Source organism: Pipistrellus kuhlii, unplaced genomic scaffold, assembly GCF_014108245.1.
Source record: "Pipistrellus kuhlii isolate mPipKuh1 unplaced genomic scaffold, mPipKuh1.p scaffold_m20_p_1, whole genome shotgun sequence".
NCBI lineage: Eukaryota > Metazoa > Chordata > Mammalia > Chiroptera > Vespertilionidae > Pipistrellus > Pipistrellus kuhlii.
Genome location: NW_023425404.1, coordinates 176,286,619 through 176,308,260, shown reverse-complemented (window position 1 = coordinate 176,308,260; position 21,642 = coordinate 176,286,619). Strand labels below are relative to the sequence as shown.

The window sequence follows — 21,642 nt, the reverse complement described above, 5'->3', positions numbered from 1 at the left end:
TTGCTCTGATAGGAAATTTTTAAATCTTGAAAATATAATGGAAAAAAAGATAAATTAAAAAAATATAGCTAGTGGGGTCTAACACATTTGGATAGTAAAGACATAAATCCAAGAAAGGTTCAACTTAATGTACTTTGTAGCCATGGAAAATACATGATGGACAGACCGCTTTCTGGGCAAAAAGCATTAGGGTAAGACTGAGCCAGAGGCGGAACCCTAGCAGACGTTAGTTAGGAGGTGGGCTAACAAAATAACGTGTGGTAACAATATAAAATATAAATGGCATTTCCTCGATTCCAAATTGCATATTGGCTAATTAGCAAACTAAGGACAAAAGGCTTACGAGGAATACTTCATTTTAATGTCATTTATGCAGAGAATGGCCATAGGGAACTATAATTCTCTAGCTGCATTGTACAATATAAGGCAGAAGTTTGAACATGTCCCACCCAAAATGCATTATGATTTTGTTACCTCTTTTTTTTTTTTTTCTTAATCGGTTTGAAAACCACCTGAAAAGAAAGGCTGTTTTTGTTCGATTTTAATTTCTGACATTTGGTTTGTTTTCACTTGTGAAGTCTCATCCCCCCGCCCCCCAGCACCCCACAGCCAGCTGCAGACACGAGACGGTGTCCACGTGTCGAGCTCGTCCAGGAGAGCGGCCAGTCGGCTTCCACTCTGACGCCAACAGCCGACGTCGACAACGAAAAGGTCCGATTTTACGAATTTAACTAAAAACCATCCTATTTTTACAGCATCTCAGTGGTGTCCGGGACACAGTGTCTTCTCCAGAGGTGAACACAGGACAAAGCTGTAGGACTGCAGCGCTGCTCAGGACAGATGCTGCCACGGAGACCGCAATCCGGGCGTCCCTCACGCCCAGGACTCAGCATCAGTTCGGAGGAGGGAGGGGTGTGGTCACGTTCTTCCCCGTGTGCATGTGTGTGTGCGCGCGCGCGCGTGTGTGTGTGTGTGTGTGTGTGTGCCTGTGTGTGCGCGCGCGCGTGTGTGTGTGTGTGCGCGTGTGTGTGTGAAGTTAATCATGTTCACGATATGTACAATAAGAAAAAGACCTTCCACGGCTCGCGATGTAACTTACAGCAAAAAAATTAGTCATGCTTCTTTTCATTATCACGTGATGGTGGCAAGACGAGAGAACATGCTTGTCTAACACTGTTCGGCGAAGGAGACGTTTTCTGAAGACAAAGCATCAGCGACCGAACGGAAGGCCGGGGACAGTCCGTGTTCTTCGGGGTGGCCGTTGGGTCTTGGGGGAGAGAGAGAGATGGCGGGGCCCTTGGGCATCCTTCAGCAGCTACGGCGTTTCCGTGACGGGGCGCTTCTGTTTCAAAGTGTCAATGAGGGATAAGACCCCGCGCTTCACGTTGGTCGTGACCCGTCTGGTCACCGAGTCCGCGGGCGGCGGCGGCGGCCGGACCTTCTGGGAGGGCGGCCTGGCGACCAAGCACTTCTGGTATCGCAGCTGAAACGAAACAGGTTGGTGGCCGTTAGTAACGCATCCTCCCTTCTTGTTGGGTGTGGTTTTAGTTAATCACCGATACATCTACTCCCCGGAGTTAACGGCCTATCTCCTAAACGTGAATCCAAGAGTCCAGTAACTTTTTCTTTGAGTGGAGTGTTTTAAACGTCCTTAAAAGATCCTGAGGCTTGACAAAGATGCTTTGGCTCTGCCATCTTTTTCCTCCATCCAGCTCCTCCCTCTGCTTGTCCTCTATATTGATAAGCTGCAATTCACATATCTCATCGTCGAAGAGCAAGTCTAAGTTTTACGAGTCTAATGTAAGCCTAAACCTTAATGGTTTAATTAAAGAACCAATTATCCTGGCGCCACAGACAGTTTCTTATCCTTCAGAAAGAAATATAACAGCACGATCCATCTGCTTTTGTATTATACAAAGATAAGTAATACTTAAAAATTAAAAGGTTAAAATTTATCCATTCCCCCCCCCCCCAGTCCAGGCACTTGAAAATAAATCCATGGCTGGGTTTTAAAAACCTACTTAATAAAAAAACATGAATAATTCCCTCTGTACAGTGTGAAACAGGCTAATGCCTGTCCCCCACCTCCCTGAGAAGCATAAACTATCTGTAGCAAGACTCTGGGCCACAGTGTGTCACAGCCTGCAGGCCTCAAAACCAACCCAAACGCACCAAAAAGAAGTCACTGCGTGTCTCCTCTGAGTAAGGTCCCCGCCAGGTCTGCACCACAATCCAGACTACACACTCTGAGAACTCGGGGTTGTTAACCGGGCAGCTGTGGCACATGGTACACTGGACCGGGAGTTCCTAATGCAAATTAGGCAGTTCCAGCGCAAGTCAAAACTGCCCCTATCCCTCTACGCCTTATTCTAAATTTCACCAAAATATTTTCGGCTGGGCTCTACCACACAGCTGCAAAATTTGCATAAAAATTAAGCAGATTCAAGAGAATGTGTTCATGCCACAGCTCATCTCAGATGGTACAGACTCATGCACAGATATTTCAGACGGAGAAGCATACAGATGTGATTCAGGACGCTGGTTTTGGCGTCTAAGGTTTGATTTTATCAACGGGCCTCGTACAGGACTGGCGGAACCTCTCCAGCGGTTGCCCTAATGCCATTCAAGTAGCAAGCAAATGAGTAAAAAAACTGCTTCGAAGACAGAAAATGGGCCTGGGAATCAGGAAACAAACTGTAACCAGTGATAAAGCTAATTATTTAATTGCCGTTGGCATGTGAAATGTATAATTAAGGCGGAAAGCTATTCATTTTATGACTAAAACCATCTGTTACGATCATTTTCAATTTCATGACAGACCTAAACAGTCACCCTCCATTTTTGCTCAGCTGAACTCTCCACCTTCTCTCTTCTCCGCCTGGTCCCTGCATCCCCTCTCAGCTTCCCATATCCCGTCAGGAGGTTCATCTCACCTCTTCCCGCACCCCAGCTTCCCCCGCCTGGCCCTGCTCCTTCAGATGCCTCATCCTGGCTCCACAGACCAGGGCGACTTGGACCCCTGACCAAGGACCTCGGTAAGAAGGAAGCCAGCTCCTCCCTTCCCTTCCCCATCCGCCCCTCTCCACCCAGCAGTTTTCACCCAGTGTCCCACAGGGATTTTAAAAACATGCAATACCTGACTATTTAGTCAGGGGCACTAACCTCTTTTCCCTTAAGAGTGTAAAAAAAAAAAAAAAAGGACAACAGTCAACACAACAATAGCCATCTGGTGTGAACGAATCAAAATTATACCTATTTCTTTTTTTGTCAGATGGCCAGATTTGTATTTTTGGGTGTGCCACAGAATTTTAGTTATTGGGTTGTGTTGCCATGAGATTAAAAAGGTTGAAAATCGCTGCTCCAACCCGATTAGCAGGCTAAGCCCCTCCCCAGGCTCTTAATCTACCACCAAAACCTTGCCCCAACCTCCTATCTATATGACTCCATCGGCTGTACTAGTTCATTTCCCCCAATCCCATAATGCCAGGATGCTTTCTTAGTCCTACCTGAATGTCCCAGAGTCCAGCCCATAAGAGGTGGATTGCACTGGATGAAGCCCAGGTACTTCAAATTCAGAATCTCCTTCGCGCTCCCTCCCCGCCCCACAACCCCTCCAATCATGCGACTCTCCACAACGTCTGCCAGGCCACCAGGCCACCTGCTCCTCGTTTCCATGCTCTGCAACCCACATCTGGACCAGTAACCTGGCTTCCCGGTTGACGTCCCCACCCCAGATTCCTCCTCCCAACCGTCTTCCGCATTGTTTTCTTTTCTTTTGCTCTCAAGTACACTTTAAAAACCTACTGCGGTCAACCCAATCTTTGCTGAAGATCAGCTTTGGCACAGCATTACGGGCGCTTCACCATTCGGACCCTGCGTCCTTCCACTTGGCTCCCCCACCCCAGCCTGCTGTTGCTAGGACCTACCACGCTCCAGGTTTGGATGCCCACATTCACACAATCCCTGTTTTTTTTTACTAGAACTTTCTCAGTGCCAGCATCTGAGTAAGTATTTTGAATGACAAAGTATTTTTGTTTGTGTGAAATCATACAAGATGCGAAGAGCATTGGGCTTTGGTACCCAGGGCAGGTGGGACTGAACGCAGACTCTCACCAGCTCTGAGCCCAGGGCCCCCTTCTTTCCTCTGAGCCCGTCTTCTCATAAATAAGACAACTAACAACTGCCTAACAGGGTTGTTGTAAGGACTGAGTTCACAGGCACGAAGTAAATAAAATATGTAAGAACATAAACCCATAAACCAACTCTCTGAAATAAAAAATCAATCAATCAATCCACTAAATTTTTTTTAAAGTACCGAGTCGGTTCAAAACAGTACCAACTCATGCATGACTAACACTTCCTGATCACACCCTGAAATCAGTAAGGGACTAAGGCCCGAGAATCCTCAGACTCGTGGTTTCAAAGATCATCCATTCCAACGTTCCCGGAATCTCGATGGAATTTGGCTGCATCCGGCCCTGCTGCTTGCAGGTGCCCTCGCCCCCAGTTATGGCAAACTGACTGTCACAATTGATTCTGCCCCCAAGAATGAGAGTGTGACACAGGAAAGCATTACTTTTGAGATTAGACTCCTCTCCTTTTAAACCAGGGACTCTGCTCCGACTTATGGCACAGACAACATAAGCAGGGCGGTGGGCGAACCAGTCCCCGCAGCGGGAGCACTCACCATGCAGGCGGCCTGCACCGCCTCGGACACGTTCGCGGCGTTGGGCTCGCACCAGAACACGTGGCACTCGAAGCGCTGGTTCCCCGTGTCCATGATGAAGGCAAACGTATGGATGTCCTTCCCGACGCCCATGAAGGACAGGAACCGCACGCGGCACTCCACTAGGACTTCCTCTTCGTCCTGCAAGACACACCGCTCAGCGGCCCGCTCTCGGGGAGCCGGGCGGCCCTCACAAACACGTCCGGGCCCTCAACCAGAGATCCAAGCCTAGGGTGGCCACCTCAAAATAGGCAGCCAGGCTGAACCCAGGAAGCACGTGCCCCCAGGGGCTGGAAAGGCCATCGCTGCTGAGGGGGTCTCATCCTGGCATTTAATCTCGCTCTGAACTACTCACAACCGAGGTGTGTGTTCCGCTCCCTGTGCACATGCTCCAAGCCCGGGCGCTCCCTGAGCAGGGGGCGGTGTCATGCAATCATCTTACATGTTCCCCCCGCAGGCCACCCAGGGGCTCCAAGCCCATCTGCCCTGGTGAACCTACTGGAAACCCCGAGTCCCCCAGAGAGAAGGAACCGCAGGACCTGTCTCCATCCAGGTCATCTTCCCCAGCCACACGGCACGCCGAGTCACCCAGGCGTCTTCAAACTACGGCCCGCGGGCCACATGCGGCCCGCAGAGGAGTCTGATCCGGCCCGCCAGGTTTTTTGGGCAGTGAGCGCAGCCGAGGTGTTACAGTAGGAATTAGTAGTTCATATAGTCCGGCCCTCCAGCTCTCTGAGGGACCGTGATCTGGCCCCCACTTTAAAAAGTTTGAGGACCCCTGTTAAAATCTACCCCAAAACCGTGTACAACAGAAAGTCTCCAAATCGTTCTCTCTCACACGCTGGTATCCATGGGATGCCGTGAGAAGGAAGGTTCGCATACCACACCCTTCCCAGCAGCAACCACATGCACGCTGAATTTAGTGAACACAACCAGCCCCTTGACCGGTGGGCCGTTAGCACCTTGACGTGCTAAGCATTCACGCAGGTGCTGTGGGATTAACAGGCCACCTGAGCCAGTCTTGAGAAGGAAAACCCCTATTTTGTGAAAACTGCCGTTTGGAATTTTCTGCTGTTTTTCTTAGACGGCCTCGTATTCTAAAAAAAAAAAAAAAAAAGTTTGCTTTCTAGTCTGCTTTAGCCTGCTTGAATAATGAGGAAGATAAACTTAGCTGTCTGACCCTGTAGGTCCGAGACGAGAGACGCCCATTCTCTCAATGCCATGCCAGGTGCATTTTTTAATTGGATAGAACGGTGTTGTTTTCAAGGCCAGCAGCGAGAGAACCACTAAGCACACACAGGGCTGGCTCTTTAATAAAAAAGGGAAGTTCTGCTTGTAGCCTTGCTTAGAATTTGAATTCATTTTCTCTGAGCCCACCGCGGTGAATAAAGTGAGTCTCTCCAGACTCTCCTGCATTGTTTGATTGCTCGTGATCTCTGCAACAGTCTGGGAGGCCTGGGAGTTTTCCGGGGAGAAATTATGTTCAAGTGGAAATTCGGGTGGGCAAAGGCGTGGGGCACAGGAGCAGGAGAGGGAGAGACCCGTTTGGAGATGGAAGAGAATCCAGCGCCGCACGCTGGAGAGGCAGGCAGGCAGGCTCAGTGAGCTCTTCCTCTCCCTCAGCAGGTGAAGTGGGCTGAGGGTGACCTGCTGGAGGACAGAGGAGCCGCCGAGGATGGGCGTCTTTCCATGCCGCTGTCTCACGGAGGCAGAGAGGTGAGAGAGTCCAGAGCCAGCCTGCCTGTGCTCAGTCCTGACCCTGCCGCTTCCAGCTCTGTGGCCTTGGGCAGTCCCCTAACCTCTGTGCGCTTCCGTTTCTCCCACCACGAGGCTGGGATAATGTGAGTGGAGGCGAATGCCGGCCTCACTCAAGATGACCAGTGGCCCTGCTACCACCAAACCGCAGGATCCCCGACAGTGGGAGCCTCTCCTGGCCCCCAACTCCAGAAACAAGGCCCCTTCACCACCGGAGCCGAGAGGGACCGGCCAGAACACCCAACCACCGGTGCCATGCTGCTAGTGCCTTCCAGGCACCGCCAGCTAATGATTTCCCTTCACTCTGTGGGCAGAGGAGGAAGAAGGAAGCAGGAGCAGCGGAATGGAAGCAAAGGTGCGAGGCACCCAGACGCAAAGGGCAAAAAAATTTTTTAAATGGAGGCTATTTTTATCACAAGCAAGCACAGCTCCCCAGAGCTCCAGCCCTCCTAGGTACCTAAGTTCCACGGAAGACTGCTGTGTCCAAAACCCCAGGGTCACCCAGACAGGCCAAGTGCATGCGCGATCCTTCTCACCTTCTCACTGATGACCGTCACAGTGGCATCGGCCACGCTCATGTTCACGGACGGCCAGTCCTCCTGGCTGGACGAGGTCATTAGACTTTCTATGGCATTGTTCAGGGTGTCCATTCCTGCGTGGATTGAAGGAATCACTGAAAAGGGCCCTAGAGCTGAAACCGGTTTGGCTCAGTGGATAGAGCATCGGCCTGCGGACTGAAAGGTACTGGGTTCGATTCCGGTCAGGGGCATGTACCTTGGTTACGGGCACACCCCCAATTGGGGGTGTGTAAGAGGCAGCTGATCGATGTTTCTCTCTCATCAATGTTTCTAACTCTCTATCCCCCTCTCTTCCTCTCTGTGAAAAATCAATAAAATATATATTTAAAAAGAAGAAAAGAAAAAAAAAGGCCCTATAGCTACGTATCACTCACAATTGTGGGCCCAAATCACCCAGGACCAGCTGCACCCAGGCGATTCTTTTTTTGTAGCCCCAGAAGACATTTCTTAAATTTTCTTAAAAAAACAAGATGGCAGCCTTTTCCACAGGAAGGGTCAGGAGACATCGGAGATGTAGTGAGCGATGCCCTGTCTGATCGGACCACACGCTCCCCTCTCTCTCTCTCTCTCTCTCTCTCTCTCTCTCTCTCTCTCTCTCTCTCTCTCTCTCTCTCTCAAGGTTCCCCGGCCCCGGCTGTATAGACGGGACTCAAGCAAATGCCACCTCTTCCTAAGCACAGAGCTTTGGAAAGGGGACCCCACGGGAGCCACCATTTACGTTGCTGCTTCAACAAGGCCACGCCGGGCGGCACCTTTACCGGAGGTGCGGGAGCTGTTCAATGGGCGCTTTTCCTGCGAGTTCCCACAGCCGCTTTTTGGAGGGGAACGGAATAACAACTTTACCGCGATATCATTCACATCAATGGACAAGCCGCTCACTCATTGTCTAATTCAGCCCAGGCCGTGCGGCTCAGTGGGTTGGAGCGTCGTCCCACGCACTGAAAGACGGTGGGTTCAACTCCAGGTCAGGGCACACGCCTAGATTGCGGGTTCAATCCCCAGTGGAGGCGCGTACAGGAGGCAACCAGTTGATGTTACTCTCAAACATCGATGTTTCTCTCTCTTCCTTCCCCTCCCTGTAAAGTCAGTAAAACAGCCCTGGCCGGTGTGGCTCAGTAGTGAGAGCATTGGCCTGTGCACCAAAGGGTTGCAGGTTCAATCCCCGCCCTGGGCCCAGTCAGGATGCATGCAGGAGGCAAACAGTCAATGTCTCTCTTTCACCTAGAAGTTTCTCTCTCTCCTCTCTCCCCGACTCTTTCCACTCTCTCTAAAAATCAATGGAAAAATGTCCTTGGATGAGGATTAAAATAATTTTTTAATGTATAATTTTTTTTTATTTTTATTTTTGTATATTCAGGGTTGTGCAGCCATCACCACAGCCCACTTTAGAAAATTTTCATCAGTCCACAAAGAAACCTGTAGCATATAGGAGTCACCCTCCATGGCCTCCCAGCCCCCTAGCCCTAGAAATTAAGTGACTGCCTGTTCTGGACATTGCCCACACATGGAGCCAGAGTACGTGGGCCTTTGTGACTGGCTTCTCACACTTCGCACATGTGGTCCAGGTTCGTCACGTGGCAGGCAGCGTGTGCCAGCGCGCCATCCCTCCTCCTTGCCAAGGAAGATCCCTCTGCCCGGCAGTATTTGCCCACGTGTCAGCTGATGAACATCTGGCCTGTTTCTGCTTTTTGGTCCTTACAACAATGCTGCTGTGAACATTCATTTCACCGGAGTATGTGCCTAGGACTCCTGGGTCAAACGGTGACTCCACGCCTGCCAGACCGTTTCCCCAGGCAGCGGCAGGTCTTTACGCCCCAGCAGTACGAGGGTCCACCCGGGCCCAGGGGGCACCTCCGCTGCCTCTCAGCTTCGTATGGCCGAGCAGCGAGGCCCTGCCCTGGGTGTGAGCTGACTGCTGTGCACGCTGCTTCTCAGCCACAGCCTGAAGGGAAAGCATGAGGACTCCCCCAGCTCTCCCCGCTGGCAACCAGGTGGCAAGGACGGAAGCAGGCGCCCGGGCCCCAGAGACGGAAGCCCCTGGAGAGCAGCAAAGCCCTGGATCACGCTTCTCCGGAATGCTGCGTAGCGGGAGACGGGTGCCGCTTCATCACGGCCCTGCGTTCCGGGGACCAAGGGGCTTAGCCTGTCCTCGCTCTTTCGATCAGGACTGTCTGTGTGCTCTGGCTGTGACAGTGCAAGGGCCTGATTCAAGACAAGGAGAGGGGCCGAAACAGCAGACCCACCCTTACGGGAGGGCGGACACTCCCCCGAGCTCCCCAACACCTGCAGGTGGAAAGACAGACTCGCCTCACGTACCGACTGGCTTGTCCACAGGTAACATGCCCAGGTACTGCACGTGGAACTTCTGCACCAGCTCGGTCTTTGGTGTCGGGAAATCTACTGCAGGGAACAAGAGCAGCACATCTTTCTGTGGTTCCCAGAAACACACACACACACACACACACACACACACACACACACACGTCAGCACAGCCATCACCCGGTGCCACACTGTCCTCCGTTGTTGGAGGTAAATGAGGCCCTCGCTCTATAAGAACAGAGATGCTGGGGCTCCGTCAATCAAAATCCCATTCAACTTCCATTTCCCAGGCACAGACACAGTTGAAAGCAGGACCTAGCCCAGCCGGCCTGGCTCAGTGGTTGAGCATCGACCTATGAACCAGGAAGGAGGTCCCTGTTGGATTCCTGGTCAGGGCACATGCCCAGGTTATGGGCTCAATCCCGTGTGGGGTGTGCAGGAGACAGCTGATCGAGAATCAATCTCTCTACCTTTCCCTTCCTCTCTGGAATTAAAAAAACACACAAAACAGCAGGACCTGGAATCTATGTGTTAAAGTTGTCATTGTCTCTTTGATGTGCACTACAGAACAGCGTTTGATGTCCTGTATGTAGGTGTGGTTGACGCCCAGAGAAAATTTAATCAGAAAGGGCGCAATCAGGGAAAATAACTAAACAGAACCCCTCCAAATATCAACCCACCCATTTTCTAGCTAGCTAGTCCTTACCCAGGCTGTAGATGAGGTAGAAAACCACTAAGGATAAAATCTATTAACCTTGTTCAACAACAAAACTTATCTTGGCTCTTTATGCCCAATCCCATCGACACAAATCAACTCGGAGCCGTGGGGCCCGCGGGCCCGCTCAGCGTGAGCTGGTGGACGTGAGCGAGGTTTTAGGGAGATGGGAAGCACCAGGGGACCATCCCGGACCCTTCGGCTCCTGAGTAGGAGAGCAGGTGCCGCCGACCTACCTTGCAAGGGGACGTCGAGATTCACATTGGTTCTTTCCTGTAGGGAGCTGCAGGCCAGGGCTTTGGCATTCTTCCGTTCGGCCATAATCTGAAGAAGAGAAATCACAGCGTGGGCTTGTGGCTACAGAGCTCGCCGCCAGCAATTCGAGCCAGTCAGGTACCTCAGCAGGCTGTACTTCCAGGTTAAACCAGCTGCCTGTTCTGAGAACTGTGCCCTTTTCCCTAGGACTGTGAGGTGAATATGCCTCACAGTAACAGTCTCCTAATCAGTTGACGTTTATTCTTCCATTCACGCCCATTGTTACTAACACGACCCACACAAATATCCCTGGCCTGTGGGGACCTGCTGGCCCACTGTGGTCAGTGGACAGTGCAGTGGGCGTCCCCCATCGCTTCTGGGCGATGCCTCTCAGGTACCATGTTCAGGGCTCTGGGGACAAAGCACATTAGTCCCCCCCCTCTCCCACAGGGACCCATGCCAAGCCCTGAAACCCTGGATAGTACTGAACCCTGTAAATGCTTTATTTTCCCCTCTACATACATATCCACGATAAACTAGGCACGGTAAGAGATTAACAACAACAGTAAAATAGAATACTATAACAATATACATTGATGAGAGTTATGCGAATGGCTTTGGAGCCATTAGTAAATAAAATAAGGGTTACTTGAACACAAGCCCTGTGATACCGAGATGGCTGACCTGATGACAGGATGACCAAGTGGCTAATGGGCGGGCGGAACATCCAGCGTGGATATGCTGGGCAGAGGAGGACTCATGTTTTGGTCGGATGGGGCAGGATGGCATGAGATTTCATTACACTACTCAGAGTGATGGGCAAGTTAAAACATATGAACTGCTTGTTCCTGGGGTTTTCCATGTACTGTTTTCGGATGGAGGTTGGCCGTGGGTACGGAAACTGCAGAACGTGAAGCCGTGGGTAAGGGGAGAGACGGCTGGACATGGGTTTAAATCCCGCCTCCGCCACTTCCTAGCTGTGTGTGACCTTGAGCAAGTCACCTGACCCCGTGTGTCTCTTTTCCTCCAGTGTACGTGGGGATGATAATGTTTAAGTCCCTAACCATAATGTTATGTCAGTTCTAGGATTTAAACGTAAGCACTCAGAAATGTTAGCTGCTGTCGTTGTTATTCTCAATCTGTCAGCCGTCTTCCAAATGGTTTCTTTTCTATTAGGAGAGTCATCACTTTTACTCATTTATGGTGCTGTGGGAAGGAAGGAAAGAATGAAGGAAGGAAGGAAGGAAGGATGGGAGGGAGGGAGGGAGGGAGGGAGGGAGGGAGGATGGACCCCTTCAATGGTCCCCAAAGCAACTCACATCTTCATTCCCAGCCCAAGCTTTCACGCCACGTGGAACAAAGGACACTGTGTCTCCAGGGTCCTCCCCAGAGCGCCGTGTCTGGGCCAGCGGCTCAATGTGCGGTCAGTGGGCCACCCTCCCACCCCTACACCCCGCTCCCCGCTCAGCAGTGAGGACAGAGAGGGAGGAGCCCCTGCACCCTGGCCCGCCTCACCTTGGAACAGATCTCGTGGAGACTTGTGGCGATGGCTTTTGCTGGTGTGTCACATCGAAATACATGACATTTCAAGATCCGTGTATCTCTGTCTCTTGCTACATAAGCAAAATCTCTGTACAAACAGAATTCATCAGGACGTTACAAAAGGAATCTTGACTAACACACTCTGTTGGAGAATGCTAACTTGCTAACTGAGCTGGTGGCCCGTGGGTCAGTGGTAAACAGTATGCAATGGTTAAAAAAAAAAAAAAAAAAAAAAAAATTCAACAGGTACCTAAAACAGAGGGACAGCTTTACGGGTATGAGGAATTCCTTTCTGAGTGACAGGACCACAGGCATGTCTGTGTTAGGTGACGTGGAGTCTGACTCCTGGTGACTGAGTGATGGCCAGTGTCGCAGCCCTGCTCAGCTCCCGCAGACTCGGGCCTGTGGCTTCTTTCATGGAGTCACTCCGTTACCTCCTTCTATTTCCCCAGCATGACTGTCTTTTCCCAAGATCCCTGCGGTGGGACAGCTTCAGTCCTGTCATTCAGTGATGTTTCAGGCTTATCTTGGAGACGCTGCGGGTCTGGTGCCAGACCACGGTAATGCAGTGAGTCACATGTCGTTTTGGGCTCCCCAGTGCTTATAAAAGTTGTGTTTACACCGAACAGTCGTCTATTAAGTGTACAATAGCACTATATCTACAGAAATAATGTGCACGCCCTCACTGAAAATGCTTTATTGCTGGAAACTCTAACCCTCATCTGAGCCTGTTGGAAAATGGCACCAAAAGACTCACTTGGCGTGAGATTGCCACAAACCTTCAATTTGTTTAAAAAAAAAAAAAAAAAAAAAAGTTGTGTCTGCTAAATGCAGTAAAGCGAGGTACACCTGTACAGTGTTCCCCAAACCAGGTCGGCGATAGCCTTGGACTCTCTAACAACACTTAATGAAAAGGGAATTTTATAGGAACCTTTTATTGAGAGAAACAAATATGATGATAAGCCAAACAGGCTGGAGAAGAACACGGATTTGCATGAGTGATACTGTGACCGACAGAGGGCCGCAGAAGCAAATGGGCGCTGATGCGTCAACATGTGCAGAGAGGAGAGGACCCCCGCTGCAGGCGGAAGCTGAGGGGCAGCCACAGGGGGGCGCTGGAGCACAGAGACCCTGCAGACTGGATCCTGCCCCAGGCCCCGGTTCTGTCTGTCAAGCACGACTCCTCCTCCAGCGCTAGGGCGGGTGACCACAGGGGGAGCTCAGACCCTCACCCGCAGGGAGCATGCAGCCGGGGCTGGCTTAGGTGTCTATTTTGCTGATGAAAAGGGTAATTACTGTGGCATTACCTGGCTTCAAAAGAACCGTGTCATATTAACTCAATGTCTCACTGTTAGTGGTTTAAAGATCAAAGTGTTTATGAAAAATAAATGCCGAGATGTACCCGCCTGGTTACGGATCACGATGATTGCTTGACGTTTGTTGCTAAGCCAGGATAATGTCTGCATATACTATAATCCCAGATGAATTTGTTTTTAACGATTTCTACTAATGTAAGAACTGGTGGTCTTCTCACAGGCTGTGACTGATCCTTTCCCCAAGACGCCCTCCGCTTCCTCGGAAAGGCATGGGGATGGGGGCACCGGGGCAACTGGCCACGTGAAGGCCTTGCCACGCCCAGGCGGCCCCTTGGGGGGACCCCCTGAACCTGGCTCCAGGTCAGGGGCACCTTTACCCGACTGCGCGCAGGCCCTCAAACTCTAGCCCGCCCACCTCTGACCTCCCTACCTTCTCTCTCAGCTGGTGTCCTCCACGCTAGAACCAGGACTTCCTCACCCCAGCCCCAAGTTCAGCCCATTTTACCTTCTGAAATGCCCTGGACCCCCCCTTCTTTCTTTCTTTTTTTATTTTAAATATATTTTATTGATTTTTTACAGAGAGGAAGAGAGAGGTATAGAGAGTTAGAAACATCGATGAGAGAGAATCATTGATCAGCTGCCTCTTGCACACCCTCTACTGGGGATGTGCCCGCAACCAAGGTACATGCCCTTGACCGGAACTGAACCCGGTACTTTTCAGTCCATAGGCCGATGCTCTATCCATTCAGCCAAACCAGTTTCGGCCCTAGACCCCTCTTTCCTTGCCTGGCCCTCCCCCGCCCTCCCCCCACCACGCAGGCAGGAGCAGGCTCTCGCCTCCCTGCCTTTGCCCAGGCTGTCTCCATGTCCCTGTGGGGGTTTAGGGCTCAGCTGAAGCCGGGTGGGTGCCCTGCCCGGTGCTGCCACAGCTCCCCATACAATGTTCTTAGGGCCATACGCGTTTCTTTATGAGTCTGTCTCTCCACAATTCCGTGCAGCTCCCCGAAGATGACGTGTGCCTCATTCATCCCCAATACCCATCGAGGCCAGGCTGCCATCGGACCCGAGTGCCCGTCCTTCCTGAGGCACAGGCCGGCAGCACCCACAGGTCAGAGGCCAGAGCGGGCCCCGTGGCAGCGGGCTGAGCAGCCTTCCTCCAGGCTGTGGTCCTTTCCACCCCAGTCTCAGCCACCATCAAGGCAACGTGTTACGTAAAAACGAGGTGAGAGGAGGCATCACTTCTGAAGCCCACGCTCAAGGGAAGCCGTTTTTGGCCCCTTCCTCTGGCTGCTCTTCCTCCCGAGACTTGTCCTAACGTCTACACACACAGTCTCACAGCCACCGCTCCTTTTCCTTCGAAATGCCACAGTCCGCCCCATTGTTATGAGGCAATAAATAAATAAAATAAATAAGTAAAACCCAAAAAATCTCTTCAAAGCTCTATGGCCACCCACAGGAAGTCTAAAAATCTTGTCTGGATTTCAGGACTCCCCAATTCTGTCCCACCAGCATCTCTCCTCCACCCGAGGAGCTCTCCCGTCCGCCCCAGAGCGTGGGCCTCGTGTCCACTCGTGGCAGCTCCCGCGCCTGCTGGCCACCGGCCTCCTGCGCGGTCTGGAGCCCGCTGCTCCTGCACTCTGTGAGGTCCAGCCCGGAAGCCTGCCTGGCCTGCTGGCCCTGGCTTGTGTCTAGTTTATTCCGGTATTTAAGTCTGTGCCCCAAAGGATGGGAGCTGTGCTTGCCATGCAGGTCTCGGCTGTGTCTGTCCTCTCTCAGAGTCAGTGCACAACAACTGGGCAATGAATTCTAGTCCTATTTTATGACTAGTCCCACTAAGGTATAGAACCTTGGGCATGGAGTCTAATCTCATCACTAAGTGAGGGGGAATACGCCAAAAATCACAAAAAACACCATTTCCGAGGGCCCTTTCTGGCCCTGATGCGCCGTGATGCAAACCTCCAGATCCATCAGGTTCCTACATAAATAGAATTTGCTTATGTTTTTATCTCCCTCAAAAGGACTTCAAGAGACATCTACAGACTTCTCACTGGTCACCAAGACCAGGAGTCGGCAAACTGTGGCTCGAGAGCCACATGCGGCTCTTTGGCCCCCTGAGTGTGGCTCTTCCACAAAACACCACGTGTGAGCGCACACGCACAATATTATTGAAACTTCGTGACCCGTGCGCAGAAGGCGGTTTTCGGCTCTCAAAAGAAATTGTTGTACTGCTGATATTTGGCTCTGTTGACTAATGGGTTTGCCAACCACCGACCTAGACTAACATTTTGAAGTCCCATCTACAGCAGTCTGGGCAGGCGGTGCCCGGGCCATTTCAGTAATATGAAATCTCACTTAGTCAATCAGCCTGTCTCCCATTGCTGGGACATTTCTAGTGAACCAGAATATTTCCCCCCCTAAGTAATGAGCTGAAACTTGCCTCCCTGCGACTGTTGCTTGCAGGATCAAGCTCTGCTTCCTGGAGCAGCGCAGGAACAAGCTGACTTTGTGAGTAACATGCAGCCCGGACCTGTCTGGCAGTAACATCTCTTTCTTTCCTATTAGACTCCCTTCCACTCTGTCTGTCCCCAAACCTCCTCGGTTAGGGTCCCTTACCACATCTCTACAATTTGACACAGTCCTCCCCAGAATCCAAATTTGCTCAGGTCAAATACACATCATGTTTGAAGCCAGGAACTTGTGAAGGCTGGCAAGTGACAGGCATTTGAATTGAGCAATTTTGTATTATAAAAGGCTAATATGCAAATTGACAAGACCTCGGAAAGACCAGTCGCTATGACAAGCACTGACCACCAGGAGGCAGGCGCTCAACGCAGGAGCTGCCCCCTGGTGGTCAGTGTAGAAGCTGGGCTCAGCCAGAAGCTGGGCTCACGCTGGCAAGCGCAGCTACTCCCGCAATGCTAAGGACCCCTGGGGGGATGTCCGACTGCTGGCGTGGTGAATGGGCCTAAGTCAGCAGTCAGACGTCCCCCAAGGGGTCCCGGACTGTGAGAGGGTACAGGCTGGGCTGAGGGACCCCCCCCCCCCACCCCAAGGCACAAATGTTCTGCACTAGGTCTCTAGTATCATTATAAATGTGGTAAACCAAGTACAAGAAAAAGGCTGAAGTACTGCCTCCTAACCCACGAGGGATGTCTTAATGACCACTTGTATGCATATGAATTATGTTAAGACTCGCTGAATTGTATGCAAAGGCCCTTTCCTCCCAGCCCATCTTGCTGTAAACCACAGGGTTGTCACTACTGCAGAGGGTGGGCCCCACCTGCAAATAAGGACAAAACAGCAGCAAAGAGATTTGGTCCGAGCAGCCATGTCTAGCCCTCTGTGATAAAGGGCCTTCTCTCCTCTCCGCTCCACCTGCACAGGGCCTGGGGGAGGAGTCCTGCTTCAAGACTGCCTGCTCTTATATTCTTATTGGCTCTGAAAGGCTTGTTTTGGGGTGGGAGGAGGGACAAGGGAGAAAGGGAGTAAGAAATGTCATCTTTCTAGATCGCCAATCCAGAAGATTTCTCTCTCTCTCTCTCTTTCTCTCTTTCTCTCTTCTCTCTCTCTCTCTCTCTCTCTCTCTCTCTCTCTCTCTCTCTCTCACACACACACACACACACACACACACACACACACACCCCTTTGTTTCCTCATTTTACCCCGTGGCCTATGCACCCCACGTGAGCATCATGAACAGCACAAAGCTCAGGTTCCAGCCTGGTAAACTCAACTTCCTTCTTCCTTCCTTGCAAGCTTAGGGTGCTGACTTAGTAAATTCCAAAAGGTGTCCCCTAGGAACTTGTCACCTGAGCGAACCCTTCTCCACAGAAAGCCCCTCGCCGGGCACCTCCCTGAGGCCACACCGGCCGGGCGCGCAGCAGATCCGGGAGCCGTCCCTACAGCAGTCTTGGGGAAGGCCCAAGGGGGGAAAAAGGAGACATATGTACTACTATTTGTAATGCTTCAAACAATTATAAAAAAAGATTAAAAAAAAAAATAAAGCAGTCTTGCTGTTCATATTCAGAGCAACGGCTTCCCAGTGAGAAGGCCTGAGGGTGGGAACTCACAAACTGCTGGAAACCGCCTCACCATTGGCTCACACAGGACTGAGGACTTCAGATCAGGGGGTTCACATCCAAACAGCCAGCCCTCATTTTCCAGAACATTCCACTACCTCCAGAGGTCAGACTCCCAAGTTCTCTTTATCACCCCCTCTGGAAGGCTGGTCCTGAGAGTGCGCCCCCCCACCCCCTCGCCCCGCACCCCCCAGCCTATGCCATTTCCTGCTCCCTCCTCCCCGCTGAGCACAGACAGCAGCTCCTCCTCAGGGAGGACAGTGCCCTCAGGGAGCTGGCTCAGCCCAGCCAGGTGGTTCACTGAGATCCACTCCAAAGCGATGGCCTGTGTCTCCTTACTTTGCCAAGCAGAAACCATGACCCTTCCTTCAAGGAGAAACATCTCAAAACATTCTCCTTTTATGAAAAATGGAGAGAGGGTCCCGGCCGGTGTGGCCCAGTGGTTCAGCATCGACCTATCAACCAGGAGATCATGGTTTAATTCCTAGCCAGGGCACACGAGTGGGTCGCGGGTTCGATCCCCCAGTGGGGGGTGTGCAGGAGGCAGCCAGTCAATGATTTCTCTCACATTGATGCATCCGTCTTTCTCTCCCTCTCCCTTCCTCTCTGAAATCAATTAAAAAAATATATTTTAAAAAATGGAGAGAGGTGAAGGGTGTAAGAAGAAGGAATCGGCAGTTTTAGGACAGTCACGGGATGTAAAGCACAGTGTAGGGAGTGGAGTCAGTAACACCAGTAACACCAGGTGTGTGGTGCCAGGTGGGCCCTGAACACATCAGGGGGAGCACTCTGTAAAGCGTGTGACGGTCTAACCGCTACGCGGTGCACCTGAAACTAACACAACAACACCGAGCGTGAACTGCAGTCGGAAAACAAAACGTGGGAAAGGGGGAGCTTTTATTATGTGACAGAGGTACGGAACAAGGAGAGTAAAGCCTCCCCTCGGCCTGACAGGCAGGCTGACATTCTGAGCCCTGGAGACGCACAGACTAGTAACATGCTTTCCACAGGCTGCCTGGAATTCCACGTATGTGGGCCCAGAATCGACATGGAAAATGGGCCTGGAGCCAAACCTTACCGATAAAACTCGTGATTATGCAGCATAAGCAAATCCTACTATTACTTCTCTGAGATCGGGAGAAGCCTCCTTACCCAGCATGGCACATAAGTCAATCCTTACCCAGCATGGCACATAACTCAATCCTTACCCAGCATGGCACATAACTACATAGTCCTGTCAGCTTATGGCTAGTGTGCCCGTGCGACTGCCTTGGCCCTCCCCCTCACTCCCCAGTGACCACGTCCCGTGTGCAGTGCCCGCCACCTTCCCCGGGCAGGGCCAGAGACAAAGAGGGTTAGGGACCAAGATGCAATTCAACGCTTTACTTTAAAACGAGGTCACACGACAATGCTGATGATAAAACGCTACACAAAATAAAGTTCTGTCTCTCAGAGACGAGGACGGCTGTGAAAGTGGCGTGAGGCATGGAGACAGACAGTGAGTGAGCTCTGCCAGACACGAAGGCACCGGGAAGGGGGAGAAGCGAAAATCGATGGTTACCTCTCTCTGCGTCCGGGAAGGCATGAGGGAACAGAGCAGAAAACAGCACGTTAGCATTCACGCAGCATCCGGCAAACACGAGTAAAAACCACCCCGCAGACTGCAGCTCGGAGCACTGCCATCCCATCTTACTCCCCAACGCCGCTGCAATTAATAACCTGCCGGGGCTTATTTTAGCCGAACTCTTAACGCCGAAGCGTGTATTTTGAGCCATGTTACCATGAAGCCAAGAGAACCAGCTGAGTTTACAGGCAACATATCAGCCGGGGGAGGTAATCGAGCTTAAAATATCCCCGTCAAATACAGGACACTGTTCGCAGCAAACACAGGCAGGGCACGCAGCCCCGGGTTCCAGCTCCACCTGCTCCCAATAAAACCCACGTGGGAACGACGACGACATGGAAACGGCAGGACCTGTTTTACCAACACGCCTGCCCTTCTATTAATGGAGCGGCTGCGTTATCATCGAGGGACTTCCACTGAAGGGCCCGGGAGAGGGCGGCAGGACAGGGGCGGAGGCAGAGCAGGTCAGGGCCGAGGTGGGACGGGGGAGGGCCAGTGAGTGAAAGCGGGAAGGGTGAGGACAGGGAGATGAGCCGGGGAAGCAGAGAAATGCTGAGAGCACGCTGGAGGTCTGCGGCCGAACGCCCTGACGGAGTGCTGCTCACCACCCGCTCCTGCTCCGGTCACAGCCGCCCAAAGCGTGTGAGAGCAGAGCCCCACCTCGGTCCCATGTGTGCATTCAACACAGAGCAAGGGGACGGCGGAGGCGGGGGTGCCAGTCACACGGAGGCAAGGACGAAACCCGCTTTTCCAGGCGCCCCGTGGCCAGGGAAGGTCACGGAGCAGCGGGCGGGACCCTGCGGATGTGAAAGCCGAATGTGTGATGGGAAACACAAGCTCACCGGACAGGGAGCCACAGCCCTGTCCTGACAGGGCCTCGCCACGGCGCACGGAGAGGAGAAACCAAACAGGCAGACGATCCACGGCGCCGGTAACCGGTCTCATGTGAAAAGCAACAGGGTTCGAGTGTGTGTTGTGACATGTGCACAGTAAGTCTAGAACAGGGGTCGGCAAACTCACTAGTCCACAGAGCCGAATATCAACAGTACGACGACTGGAATTTTTGAGAGCCACATTTTTAAAACTTAAACTTCTTCTAACGCCACGTCTTCAAAACAGACTCTCCCAGGCCGTGGTCTTTTGTGGAAGAGCCACACTCCAGGGGCCAAAGCGCCGCATGTGGCTCGCGAGCCGCCGTTTGCCGGCCACGGGTCTAGAACACCACCGCACCCAGACTGTCGGCGGGAGGAGGGCCGTGGCCCTCTCCGCGGACTGGCTGGGCACCACGGACCGCGGGATGCGGGAAGTCACCTCCCGCGTGTGTCCCTCTGCTCCGCCGTGGACCCTGTGCCAACATTAATCTTTGGAGGCAATCGGCCCATGAACAAAGGATCCAAAAGGCCCGGATTCGAATCTAATGTGGAGTCAACACAAGAAGCTCACCCTCCCTGAGTCTTGGGTTTCTCATTGCCGACTACGTAGATCAGGGGTCTTCAAACTTCTCTCATTATGAGAATCACCTGGTGGAGGTGTTAAAACACAGATTCCTGATAGCACTTCTTATAGTTGGGATCCGGGAATCTGTGTTTTAACAACTCCACCAGGTGATTCTCATAATGAGAGAAGTTTGAAGACCCCTGACGTAGATGGTGAGGCAAGGAGTTGCACCGTGCCCCGATTTTTATCCGAAATAGACCTGTGAACGGCTTGACTCGCACTGCAAAGAATGAGCAGGCAGCATTTCCTTGACTAGATTTTGACATCTCCCCAACTGTTCTTAATTTGTTACTCTGCACCTAGCGAATGGCAAAAAAAAACAAAAACACAACACTGCTCAATAACCTTAAACCTAGAGACCTAAGAATACAACATGCTTCTCTGTGCACTTATCATCATCATCATCGGAGCCCCGGTTATTTTAAATCGGACCCATTGTTAGCATTCACTTAGAGAAATAACATCGCTATGTAGCCGCTGTGTTTTTCCCCATTAGGGCTGAACGTGGTAAAAAACGACACTACAAACTTTTAACAAGGTTAACTGTGTTAGGGGGAACAGACACTGCTTGATTTAAGTGTTGAAGTGAGAACCAGCCATACACGGGGGCTTTAGAACGATCTCCTGTAAACAACGCAGGAGAGCCACAGCGGCAGCGGCTCCACCCATCTCACACCTTATACATTTGCTGGGCCGATAAGCACCAGCCCCAACCCGGGCTGCTGCCGGAGACCACCATCCCGGGAGTGGAGAGGCTATACTTGTCAGGCGCGAGCTCACTCCCTGCGCGGCACAAGGCCCCGGCGGGAAGAACGAAGCCCCAGGAATAACCCCACACCAGCTGCACGGCCAGGGCTGCGGAGCCGCATGCTCTCGGGGGCTGCTCCTCGGGAAAACGAATGTGGGAGTAAAATTGGCAGTGTTTTCATTAAAGTAAGCCTGGCAGAATGACAGAACTGCTTGGCATGTGTAACCGGGCGTCCGAGGGAAGAGGAAACCCCCCCCCCCCATAAATAGCATACCAGACGGTCCTGGCTTTTTGGGAGGACATTGCCGAACCCCCGGCTCGGCCACCTGTTTCTCATGCAGCACACAGCCACCCCGCCCGAGCCCGGAAAGCAGACCGGCCAGGGTCCTTCTCCCTCCGTTTTCAGAACTCTCTGCTGCGGGCTACTGTTCGATGCTTGTCTTGCATCACCGGGGTGTGTGTGTGTGTACGTGTGTCTTAGAGAACC

The 21,642-nt window shown here is 52.0% G+C and overlaps 1 protein-coding gene across 15 annotated transcripts in view; it reads right to left on the bottom strand.

Annotated features, from left to right (window-relative positions):
- Positions 1-1,006: 1,006 nt before the first annotated feature.
- APBB2 (amyloid beta precursor protein binding family B member 2) overlaps positions 1,007-21,642 on the bottom strand; it is a 324,770-nt gene continuing 304,134 nt past the window's right edge. For 7 of the 15 annotated variants that reach the window (XM_036417754.2, XM_036417824.2, XM_036417761.2 and 4 more), the window contains 7 exons: positions 18,848-18,853; positions 11,865-11,979; positions 10,331-10,418; positions 9,376-9,459; positions 7,018-7,133; positions 4,688-4,867; positions 1,007-1,483 (listed from right to left, as the gene is read on the bottom strand). In XM_036417754.2, the coding sequence (XP_036273647.1) occupies positions 1,316-1,483; positions 4,688-4,867; positions 7,018-7,133; positions 9,376-9,459; positions 10,331-10,418; positions 11,865-11,979; positions 18,848-18,853 (757 nt within the window). In that variant the 3' untranslated portion in view covers positions 1,007-1,315. The remainder of the gene's footprint in view (positions 1,484-4,687; positions 4,868-7,017; positions 7,134-9,375; positions 9,460-10,330; positions 10,419-11,864; positions 11,980-18,847; positions 18,854-21,642) is intronic. The other 8 variants (XM_036417843.2, XM_036417789.2, XM_036417833.2 and 5 more) reach the window with 3 other exon arrangements.